The sequence below is a fragment of the Chiroxiphia lanceolata genome, chromosome 25, assembly GCF_009829145.1.
Source record: "Chiroxiphia lanceolata isolate bChiLan1 chromosome 25, bChiLan1.pri, whole genome shotgun sequence".
In the NCBI taxonomy this organism is placed as follows: Eukaryota; Metazoa; Chordata; class Aves; order Passeriformes; family Pipridae; genus Chiroxiphia; species Chiroxiphia lanceolata.
The window spans coordinates 989,252-1,001,358 of NC_045661.1; the positions used below are offsets into that span (position 1 = coordinate 989,252).

At 55.8% G+C, this 12,107-nt stretch overlaps 1 protein-coding gene across 1 annotated transcript in view; it reads left to right on the plus strand.

Moving 5' to 3' along the window:
* The window catches only part of FOXP4 (forkhead box P4), a 56,745-nt gene that overhangs the window by 21,399 nt on the left and 23,239 nt on the right, over positions 1-12,107 (plus strand). Inside the window, 1 exon segment of the mRNA XM_032710902.1 lies at positions 6,824-6,913. Coding sequence (XP_032566793.1) covers positions 6,824-6,913 — 90 coding nt within the window.

Below are 12,107 nucleotides of genomic sequence, written 5' to 3' on the forward strand. Positions count from 1 at the left end.
GAATTATTAAGGCAGAGGGTTTGGTAAACTTCCAAAACCAAATGGCATCTGCAGTGCCAGCGCCTTGGGAAGGGGGAGGACCCATCCCCAGGACTATCAATCTTCCTGCTTCAGGGAGCAGGCTGAGCACCAGCTGGGGTCAGGAATAAATGTCCCCATATCGGGAGTTTTGGACAATTAAGTGCTTTATGGAGGCTTTGCACCATCCTCGGGAGCATCCCAGCGTTCGCCCCGGGTTCTCGGACCACTGGGCTCTTCCCGACTGATCGCGAATCCATCCCGGCTCCCGAAATGTCGGCACTCAATCCTTATTCTTACTGAACTTTATGAAATGCCCAAGAAACCTTTGGAAGCCTGGAGGGGTGGGGGTTTGTTTGGGCGATGCAGCTCCCAGGGACTCTTGCTCTGCCCCCGTTTTTGTCCGGTTTGGACCTTTTCCAGTGTCCGTGGCCCCTCTGCTTTCACCCCCTTCAAGGGGTGAACCCAGACAGCTCTTTGCAGGGATTTTGTGGGTTCAGGCTCCTCTCTGAGGGTGCTGCTGGAGATGGGTGCCCTGGGTGGGATCTTGAGGGGAGAGGGGGGTGTCATTGGGTGCTCAGGGACCCCCAAGGCTGTTTTGTGGCTTCTGGGATGTCCCCAGAGCAAGAGGCTGTGGGTGTCTGGCAGCACCAGCCTGGTTTGCTGAGATAGGGGCCCCCAGCTCAGTTCCAGCTCTGTTCCTCCACGGAGCACAGCGTTCCATCACCATCCTTGTCCGTCTGTCCTTCCCTATCCATGCGACTGCAGAGCGTCCCGTGATCCAGAGTGTCTGAAGGGAGAGCAGGAGAGGAAGAGGGGCAGGTCCGAAGGGAGAGTGGGATGGGGTGGGGAAGGAGCATCCCCCTCCCCTGCCTCGCTCTCCCCCAGCCTGGGGGCTGGCTCTCGGGTAAATCCCTGGATTTCAATGGTGGGATTGGGCTGAAAAGCCTGAATAGCTCCCACCCGCTTTGTGCCGGGGTTGGCGGAGGGGAGAGGTCGACCGGGGGCACGGGAGGGCCAGGGACCCCCCCGCCGTTGCTGTGGGAACGTGGTGGGACCTCTGGCACTGCCGGGCTCCAGAGGGCCCTGCTGGCCCCTCCTGCCATGCCAGACCCCCCCGGGATTCCTGGCAGAGGAAGGCTGGGCAGGAAACGGGGGCAGTGGGGTGATGGGGGAGTCACATCCCTGGGGTGGGAGCAGGAGGAGGATCCTCTGGTTTGGTATCGGGGGTGATGCAGTGAGGGGAGACCCAGGGCTGGGCTTTACACAGGCAACGGGTGCTGCTCTCCCACGATTTGGGGTTCTCCAGGGTTTCCTTGAATTCCTGAAAAAAACCCCTAGGTTTCCAGCTCTTATCCTGGAGCTGGAGTTTAAATCCTTGGTGTGCAGAGAGCCTGGGGCCTGGGGGTCGTTGCAGCTTTGGGGTGCAGGGGTGAAAAGCGTGGAGGTGCTCGTGCAAGGATGTCCTGGGAGAATTGTGGGGAAAAGCCCCGAGGCCGGCACCGCACGGGAACTTCTTCCAACTTGCAGTCCTTGGAAAAGGAGCCATCTGGAAAATCCAGCTGCTCTAGCGTTGTTTGGTGTTATTTTATTATGCAAAAAGTACATTAGAAAGTGCAGTTTATTGCAGACAGACGTCAAAGAAATGGGGAATAATAAACAAAAATAAGTCTTGTTTTTGAAAAGAAGCAAATGGGACCTTTTTGGGAGTTGAGGAAGGGTGTGGAGGGGGGAGGAGAGGCACTTTGCTGCCCTCAGAGAGATACCATTCCATAAAACATGTGATCACATCTCAAATATATTGTGTAATCCGCTATTATTAGGGTATTTAAGATAAAAACGAGGCTGGAGCACTTAAGTGAAACTCATCTCTCTGTTTGCTTCCCTGATTCATATTTCTTATTTTACTGAGGACAAACGCAGGAGCCTTTTTTTTACTCTTTTTTCCTCCTTTTTTTCCGGGGAATGGGATTGTCAGGAGCATGTTCCTTGTGTTCTTCATTAGTGGGGATGGGTTTAACCCCTCTCCTGCGAGGACTGAGGAGGCAAGAGCAGATTCATAAAGTCCAGGAGCGTTAGAGCAGGGGAGCACAGCTGGGGCTGGGACACAGACATGGAGCTGGGTGTAAAAACTACTTTTTTTTTTTTTTTTTTATTTCCCTGTGAAGAATTGTGTCATTTTTGTTAATTTGGATCTCTTGGAGTCATTTGGTTCTGGTTAAGCGGGGCCGGGCTGGGCTGGTGGAAGTGCTCCTCAATATGGCATCATTTACTGTTAATATCCAGCTAAAAATATCCCTGTGTGTTGTTTTAACGGCTCTAATTCTGGAATGTGACGATGTCATTTTTATGAGGTTAGTGTAAAAAATCTTCCTTTTTCTTTTTTGCCATTTTTTTCGTCCCTTCCCAACCCCTTTCCACCCTCTGAAAGAATCGGAGAGAAAAGGGAAGATACAAACTCTCTTACAGGTCCCCTTTCCCTGCAGAATTCTCGGTCTGATGTCATGTTCAGGTGGTTTTTCACCCGTTGGAGGGTAAAACCCCATGTAAAGCTTTGATCCAGGTAGAAAATCCCTCGGCTAATTTTGGGCAGCAGTTTCCATGGTGGTGACCCTGCTCCTGGCTCCGGCAGCTGGAGCGTCCGGGCACTGCTGGGTGGAATTAAAAACTCTGTTGTCACAAAGTGAAATACCTGGTAAATAAGGGAATTTAAAATATCCCGGGCAAGATTTTCCATTGTACTATGATTTTTTTGTTGGGTTTGTTTGGGTGGGTTTTGGGGGGTTTTTTGGGAGGCTGGGGCTTGTGCTTTTAGGAAGACCTGTGGATGTCTCCACCCTCTCCAAACTTTTTTGAACCTCTTGACCTGTTTCTTCCCAATCGGGAGGCCCTGGAGAGGCTCTGCTCAGGCAGGTTTTGAGGAGAAGAGGGCAACCAGGCAGGGATGAGGGGTTAATCCAACGTTATCCAGGCTGTAGGGTGGGATCCTGGTTGGGATGGGAGCCACTGTCTCCTCAACCTGTGGTTTTCCAGGGCTGGGACCAAGTAGGACCTGATGTTCCCTGTGGGAGAAAGGGAAGTTTGTGGTGTTTGCCATGATGAAGGCAGCCAAAATCTGCCCCTCCTGGTGTCTGGAGGAGCCTCCATCATGTGCAGGAGTGAATTTATGGAGCCTCACAGGCTGGAGCACAAGCCTGTGGGGGAAGAATTAAGGATTAATCCCAGCAGGGTTTATTTATTGACCCCCTGCCCACCCCAGCACACACCTTCCAGCATCTCCCATCTCTCCCTGCAATCCCTGGTGTGTTCCATGTCCCTGCACAGCCAGAGGGAGTTGTGAGCCTTCCCCAGCCTGGGTCACCTTCCTCTTCCTCAGCCCTGGAATGTGCTGCTGCTGCTGCTCTTGGGGAGGGCAAAGCCAAACCACATCAGCTCTGGAGGTGCCTGAGACATTACAAACTTTTAATGGGATAATTTGCTGATCAAAGGGAGCCATCCAGGAGCTGACACAACCCATTCGTTCCCAATTACGGGTCTCAGTGCTAACCACTGCTGGATGACACCCTGCAGCAGGAGAGGGGCTTTTTTAAAACAATCACTTTTTCTCTGGTTCCCAGAGCCAGGAAGTGAAAGCCCATCCACTCCCACGAGGGGACTCTTCCTTCTGCTTTCCCATCTCCTCAGCCCCAAGGAGAGCCTGTGGACGACACCTTCCCTGCTCATCCCTGCAGAAAGGCTTTGTCTCCCAGCATCTGGGCTGCTCCTCCTGCCCTGCGAGGGCAACAAGTGCAGATAACCAGGGGCTCTGCATCCCAAAATTGGATCCCAATCCCATCCTTGGTGCTCCATGTGCTTTGTGCAGCCGTGCAACAGGTTTTCATCCCTTGTTTGCAGGCTGAGCTCAGCTTAGGCTGGAGTGGGAATCGCTGCCGGGCGGTGAGGGAGGGAGGGAGGGGGCAGCTCTGGGGCTCTGGTGGAGAGGCCCCTGTGTGCAATTGTAAGGCCATGTCATTTTTTTTCCTCTAAATCTTGTAATTTCGTGCTTCAGAGCACAACAAAGTGAGAGAGCCAGCGGGGAGTGAATTAAATTCCCCCCTGAGAGGCGGCGCGGTGGGGCCGAGCCGGGCGGGCGCTGGGGGCTCGGTGGCAGCAGCCACTGTTTGGGTTTAGGAAGAGAAATTCTGGGAGAAGTCCCACGTGGCACTTGGCGCTGGAATTATGTCCCTTCTGGTTTTCCCCCCTTTGCTGTTTCTTCTGTCCCTGTTGCACTGATTTTTGCTGGGCTGGGGCAGGGACCTGCCTCGCCGGGTCACCTCTGAGATGGGCCTTGCAAACACCGCAGGAATTCCACGTGGCGTGCATGGAGAAACCAAATCCGTGCAAACCTCTGTTAAAGGACAGGTGGAAAAGCAGATAAGCTGAGGCAGTTGGTGCATGGACACAGGGTGCAGCCACAGTCCAGCACCCATCCTGGTGGGCGCCTTGGACGTGCCGCGCGTCGGCGCTGAGCAGCCGCCGGTTGAATTCCTCCACCCTTGGCTTTTAACTGGAATTACTGTTTTCATTTCAAAAAGTAATTAAAATATCAGACCTTGAGCTGTCATAACTGTCACATGGTTTTTGTGTTCGCATTACCGATGCACATCTATTCCTGTTAATAACAGGGAAGTAACGTGCCCGTGGAGAAACGCGCTGGGGCTGCGGCGGCTCCGCAGTCTGGACCATGGGCTCGTTCCATCGGTGATTCCCAGCAGTGAATTGTCGTGTTTGTCCTCCAGGATTTTAATTTTTAATTGTTTGGGTGAAATGGGTTTGCAGGTTAGTGGTTGTGTAGCTTTTGAGTACCCCCAGGGGTGCTCAGTGGCCATGGAGCAGCTCTGGGTGTTCCCGTGCTGGACACACCAAGCTGGGGGCAATCCTGGGATGCAGCCCTGGTAATTCATCATAGGAATATAAAATTAGGATCCATCTGCTTTTGGAACTCCTTTTTTTTTTTACTTTCTTGGGGCTGTTTGGTTCGTATGATGGTGACAAACACAGCCAGGCAGGGCAGAGGGTGCCCAGTGCTGCGTCTGGGGCACAGCTGTTGGGTTTGGGCCCCTTGCTATGAAATTATAATTTTTTTAATGATATAAGTGAGACTGTATCTGTTAAACCCTTTGCTCAGCCTCCAGATTCAGCAGCAACTTTAAATTCCCTCTCATTTTGCAAGTGCTCTTGTAGGGCCTGTCCTCCTGCACGGAGCAGGTTGAGTGGATTTATCCACCAAAAAATAACATGGTACAGCTCAGGCATCCTTTGCTTTAGATGCTCTTCCCAAAAACCCCTGTGCAAAGGAGCACAGGGGGGACCTAAAATGCAGGGAATGAGTTTTCTTGGATGCTCCATTTGAGGAGTGGCCCTGTCTTGGGGTGCTGTGGCTGCTCCTTGGTTTCAGTCACGGGGTGAGCTCTGTGCTGAGGTGCATCCACGGGTGCCACAGGCAGTGCTGCTCCATGTACCAGTGGGTTTGGGAGGGAGGGATGGAGAGGCAGTGCACAAGGCTGGGCTTTATTCTTTTTAGCTGGAAACACAGGGATTTAGCAAGCAGCCCTTCCTCAGGGTGCAGGGCTGCTCCTGGAAGCTGGGCAGGGATTTATGGGGGATGACAGGCAGGGACCCGCTGGGCTCTGCCCCCACCCTGGCCCTAATGCAGCCCTGTCCTGCAGGCAGGGCTACAATACCCTACTTGTTCAGAAATGTGCCCAAAAAAATCCAGAAGGAAGGAAAAGAATTCTTTTAAAGCAGAAATAAGGAGCAAAGGAGGAAGCAGGTCTGGGAGCAGCGGGTTGTTTTCCTCAGGGCTTTATTCCTTCTCCTGGCTCCCAGCTCCTCAGTGAAGCTCCTTTTCTCAGCTCACGCTTGCTTCTCTCTCCTTCTTGTCTCTTCACAGGATTTTCCTTCATTTCCCCTGCTTTCTCCAGCTGTTCCCAGTGCTGTTCATGGCTCAGTTGTGCCTGGGTGTGTTTCACAAGTGTATTTGATCGATTTATGTTGGTTTCTCCCTCTTTTGCCTGTGGTGTGATTCCCAGTGAAATGCCTTCATCCCTGTAAACAGCTTAAGGAAACCCATCACTTTTTCTAGACAAACACCCCCAGAAATAAGCAGGTTTAGTGGGAGTTGCTTGTGGGAGTCGCTGAACATCTCCTGCATCACCATCAACTCCATGCAATTCATGGATTGATTTAGGGTGTGATCCTGCACTTGGCCTCACCCAAGTCTGGGTGGTGACTGGAACTTTCTGGTACTCCAGTGTAACAATCAGATGTAAAATTAAATATTCACACTGCTTTAGACATGAGGGACATCAGTGGCAGCAGAACTGTGGTGGTGGCTCTGTGCAAGGCTGGAATAAACCAGCCTGGAGCAGGAGCTTTGGTCAGGTACTGGTTGTGCCTGGCCAGGGGACACGTGTGCCAGGGCTGGAGTCTGGGAATGACCCTCGGGACAATCTGCCAGTGGCACGGGGCTGCTGGACCTGGTGACTGCTAAAGATGGGGCGGGGGTTTCTGGAAGAGGATGGAATTGCTCCCAGCACCCCCTGGCCTTCCATGGCTCTGGGGGGGTAGGAATAGGTGGTCTATAATGGCATGTACTGGTCATACTGGTGTGGCAGGGAACACTGCCCTCCTCGTGCATCCCTTGCACCCCGTGAATCAAACCCATGGAGAACCAGAACTGGGGGGGGCAGTGTGCCCAGAGGAGGAGGAAGAGGAGGAAGAGGGCAGCCTTCCTCCTGCCCACGGTGCTGTGTCTCTCTTGCAGGCTCTCCAGGTGGCACGCCAGTTCCTGCTGCAGCAGGCCACGGGGCTGAGCTCCCCCAGCAGCAACGAGGGCAAGCAGCCAGCAGTGCAGGTGAGCCCCCAGCACGTGTCCCCCATCACCCCCTGGGTGGGAAGGGCTGGGCTGCAGGCGTGGGACAGGCCACGGGTCACCTCCCTGGTCGGGATGGCTGGAGCACACAGAGAGTTAAATCCTCTGTAAAGTTCCTGAAATTTCTCGGGAGTTTTTTTTTTCTGGGGGGGGGGGTTTGTGCTGATGTGGTGGGAAAGGGGGATGCCAGGGAAGGGTTGGCTCCAAAGGAAAAAGGAGTGGGGAGGGGAAGGTAACCATGTGCCACCTTACCGTGGGACACATTTCACACTGGGAGGTACAGAGTTTCCCAGGGCTGGGCCACCTCAGGATCAATGCTGGGTGCAGTGAGTGTGGCACAGGGGCTGGAGCCAGGGCAAGTCCTCCCACGTGGGACAGCTGCTGGGACAGAGGCCTGGTTGAGGTGGGATTTGTAGCACTGACAGGGAAGGGGGGCTTTGGGCAGGCACAGCATCCTGCTCCCAGAGGGATGGGGGGACCACCCCTTTACTCCACTGTTCTGCCAAAGGAAAGGGGCTGAAAATGGGAAGAGAAGGAGCAGAAGAGGGGTGAAATCTGGAGAGAGGAGGAGGCAGGAAGAAGCAAAGCCCAAGCGATGGAAAGTGACAATTTAAATAGCTGTGTGGAGGGGCTCTCCCTTCAGGCTAATTAAATTTATCGGAGAACAGCAGGTTACCTTATTAGAGCCACGTGGGTTTAATTAACAAAGGAAAGTAATTAGCACAAGCGCTCTCGGAGCTGGAGGTCCTGCCTGTGCCAGGCTGAGCCGTGTGGCAGTGGGAGGGCAGTGGGAGCCGGGCTGGGATGGGCAATCCCGAGCTCCTCTCCCAACTTGGAGAGCCAGGGCACGGCTGAGCCAGCTGGCAGCGGGTCCTGGGGCTCCCAGGGGTCAGGGCAGCCCGGGACCCCCGGCTGCCCCTCCGGGTTGGGAAGCAGCAGCTGGGTACGAGCAGTGGGAATTAGTCAGGGCTCCTGCGGCACAAACAGGCGGCTTTTTCCAGCGGTGCTCGCAGGAAGGAAATGCAGTCACTGCATGGAAAATGTCTGCAGAGGACAAAGGCAGCGAGGGTGAAGTCAGATTCCGGTAACTGGTGCCTCTCTCCCCTCCGTGGGTGTGTGTCCCTGCACTCCTGCTGCCTGTCCCTCGGTGCTCTCCCCACCGTATTCCCGGCTGGATACACGTGCTGCTGCTTGGACATCCCGTCCTCCCCTTCCCTGCTGCTCTCCAGCCTCCCCTCCCTGCCCATCTGGCCAGCGGCTTCACCGGAGCGAACTGGATCTCCTTCCTCTCCCCTCCTCCCTTTCTGTGTTGCAAAAGGACTTGTGAAAGTTGTAGACGTGAGTCAGAAATAGCTCATAACTCAGCAGCGACCGGCTCTTCCTCCCCCCGCGGCCCCGCCGGCAGCTGGAGCGGGATCTGACCGAGGGGAGATAGAGGATTAAGCAGACTCCTTTGAAAGGAAGTTTATCTAACGGCAGAGTGGTGTGGATGAGACTGGCCAGGACGGCGGGAGGAGGAGGAGGAGGAGGAAGGCTGGGTCCCAGCGCAGCAGCCCCTGGCTGGGGAGGGAACGGGGAGTGCGGCAGGATGGGAGGGTCATGGAAGTGTTTGGGAACTGGGGTGTCTGTGGGGTGCCAGCCTGGGGTCCCATGGGCTTTGCCTGTGGATGTGCAGGCTGGGGAATGGATTTTCACACCGGTTGGGTATTTTGGGGAGGGGGGAGAAGTTGTATCTGTGGCCTCCCCTCAGCTCTGTGCCAGCCGGCTCCTGGCCCCCAATCCCAGGGGGAGGGAGCAGGAGGGTCCCGGTGCTGGCAGAGAGAGCAGGAGCCCCCACACCTGGCAGTATCACAGACCCCTGTGCTTGCCCACTCTCCCTGTCACCCCCTGATGGGGACGGGACATTTCTGGGGCACCAAGCCAGCGGGAATATTAATGACATTCCCGATGGTGTGTGCTTAAAAACAACCAGGGAGCTGCTGGGCTCCGGAGCATCCTGGAATTGGTTTTTTTGGAGTGTGGACCCTCTCTCTCCCCAGATGCCTGGAGGTGTGTGTGGAGAGCTTCACGCTGACACTCGAGTTACAGCTGCAGCTAAAAAAACGGCAAAAAAACCCTCCACCTTTGGGTGTTTCAAAAAATGTAAAAATGGTTTTATTTCTCTGCGACTTTAAAACTCTTGGAAACTTGGTGGGTGCTGACAAAGTGTTGCATTCAGGGACTTTTGGTGCTGATGGACCGCAGGGTGTTCCCATCTTGCATAGGGCTGGTGGAAGCAACATATCCCCCTGGGATCCTACTGGGATCTGGGGTCTGGAAAATGGAATTAAGTGCTGGAAAGGCAGCACCCGTGTTCTCAGTACTGGCTTGGAGACCCCCTGGAATCACGGGGTGCCTTCTTTGGGGTCCCTCAGCCCTCGGAGCTGGGGGGTCTCCCCTTGCTGAAAGGGGAGAGGGGCTGAAGGGTGCCAGGGGAAGGGAGAGGAGTTTGGAGCAAACTGCGGGAAATTGCTTTTCTTTTGTCTGCTGCGCGGGGAGGGCAGCGGAGCGGAAAAGTGTATTTTGTTGATTTGAAACTTGAGTGAAATGGGTAATGAAGACAGATCAATACCAGCCCTTCTGCGTTCCCTCTCCAGGAACAAACCCAGCAGCCCGTCCGTCTCGGCTCGCGTGGCGCTAGGTTTTTCCATTTGAACTTGCAGCATCACTGTCTGTCCCTGCTCCCACTCCTCCTTCCCGGAGCCCCCGCCACCATCCTGCTCTGGGATTGGCATTTTGGATAAACAGAGGAGCAAAGTCACTTCGGTCCCTGTAGATTGGTCAGTGTGATGAGCTGTGCCAGCGCCCCGTGCCCGTGGTGTCCCCCCAGGGACACTGCCTGGGTGATGCTGAGGGCAGGGGCTCACCAAGGAGGGGGCTGTGGGCACTCCAGCACTGTCACCTCTGCTGCCAGTATCCCCAGCCAGCTCCTTCCAGCTTCCTGGAGCCCAGCCACGTGCCATTAGTGCCTCCCTGGTGGGAACACCATGCTAACGAGGATGCACTAATGAGGATGCATGTTGGGCTGAACACGCTAGGGATTGATTCCTCCTTTTCTTTACATGGAGCTGAACATCAGAGCCTGGTGTCCTCTACACTGGTGTCTGTTCCCTTGCCCTCCTGCTGCCACCCCCACTGAGGGCAATCAGTCCTTTGGTGCTGAGGCTGTTCAGAGGGTTCATAAAACAAACCACAGCCTCGAAACCACACGGAGCTGAGCTCAGTTTCCCCTCTGACCCCGGATAGATTTTAGTCCGTCCTCTCTGTCCCGCCCTGGTGAGGTTCCGACACAGTGTGGTGTGAGTGGAGGGATGGCAGAGCAATGTTTGGGTGGCCCTGTGCCACCCTCAGGGTTTATAGACCATGACTGGGGTCACATTGGTGTCAGTGGCATCAGTGCCTGGCCCCGGGCGCTCGTAGCTCTCGCAGACGGTCTGAGCCAGCTGGATGTTGGAGCTCTCCCAGGGACGAGAGTGCAGGAGAGGACGCCTGGATGTGCCTGGGGGATTTGGTTTGCTCTTCTCCTGTGAGAAGTGGGTGCTCTGGGGTGGGGATTTGCTCAGAACTTGAAGCTGCTCCTGGTGTTTGTTTCCTCCCTTCTATTCGCGACCTCCTCGGTTTGCTTCTGTTGGGTTCGGATTTGAAAAGGGTGTTTAAAATTAGGAAAAAAGAGCACAAACATGTTTTCTGTTGTTTCTAATGGGGACTTAAACTCCAAGATTAGATCAGAGCAAGGATGTGCAGCCTTGGGCTCTGTGGGAAGCCCGGAGCACTCCAGGCAGCTGCTGTGCACAGGGAGAGGTGTGTTCATCCTGGTGGTCCCCGAGCCCTCCTCGGGTCAGCAGGGCTTGGGGATGAGGTCTGGGCTGTGCCTGCCCTGGAGAGGGAGCTGAGCTTTGTGGTTTAGGTGTGGTTTAGGTGTGGACCAGGAGATGCTCCTTCCCGTAGCACTGGTGACGTGCTGCCCCCGGCTCCCCGGGGACATCGTGGCTCCTGTGGTGACCTCCTGGCGTGGGTGACGGCACAGCTGGGAGGTGATGGTCGGAGCAGGGATGCTTTGAGGCTGAGCAAACCGCGGGCTGACGGAGGATGTCCCCACGCCGTGCCAAGCCAGCTGTCCCTGGGGTCAGGAGGGCACCGTCCCTCTGGCAGCCCCGCCGTGCTGAGAGCCAGGAGCAGCCGTCGGGCCGTGGCTTTCCCTGCTCTGCCTCGTGCCTGGGAGTTCAATCTGCTTCCCATAAAAAAAAAAAAAAAATCCAAGAAAAATTTCCCTGAAGAGCCTCGCTCCCTCTCCTGCCGCGTTCCACCCAGCCAAATCCTGGTTCCCTCAGCCGGCTTTGGCAGCGCTGCTCCAGGCTCCCGCCGACCTTCCCTGGAATACCTGCCTCGTTTTCCACCCACTGCCTGCTGATCCGTGCCCGCCCGTCCTCTGGCACGCAGGGATTACGACCGGGACCGCCTGGAAAATCACCCCCGGAGATGCCGCTGGCCGGCCGGAGCAGCGCCGGGTGTTTCTGGGAGCAGCCGGAGCTGTTAGTAAGCAGTTCTGTGGAGTGGCAGCCGGCCAAGGCATGAGTCAAACCCTTCCTGACTCGGTGTCTGGCAGATGCCAGCTCGTGACGCGTCGGCCAGGGACCAGCCGCTGCTGGGACCTGCTTCCCGAGGGCTGTGCCGGCTGAGAGGACATTCCCCGGCTGCTCCGGTGCCCGGGGGTGGAGGGGGTGTGGAGGAGGCAGCTGAGTGACACTCACCCCTCGTACCACCCCTGCTGCTCTGCTGGTGCCCTTTGGCTCTCCCTCGCCTTGTTGACCACTCTTGTCTGCCCGGGTCTCAGCTTTTGAGGTGATTGTTGCCCAGAGCCCCCCGTTCTCCAGGGATGCCAGGCTGGCCTCCATTCCTGCCGGGGGGAATCTGGCACACCGGTGGTCACCGAGCGCCGTGGCTGCAGGTGAAGGGGTGTCCCAGGGCCACACTGTGCCCTCACCCTCCCCACTGGCAGATCAGCTGCCTGCGGGTGCCCCCGTGGGGCGTTGGCCAGGTTGGGATGGACATTTCCATCCCCCTCTTGTTTTGCCAGGGCAGCAGCTGTCACCTCCCAACAGAGGCGTCTGGGATGAGTGGCTGCAGTGGGAGCAAA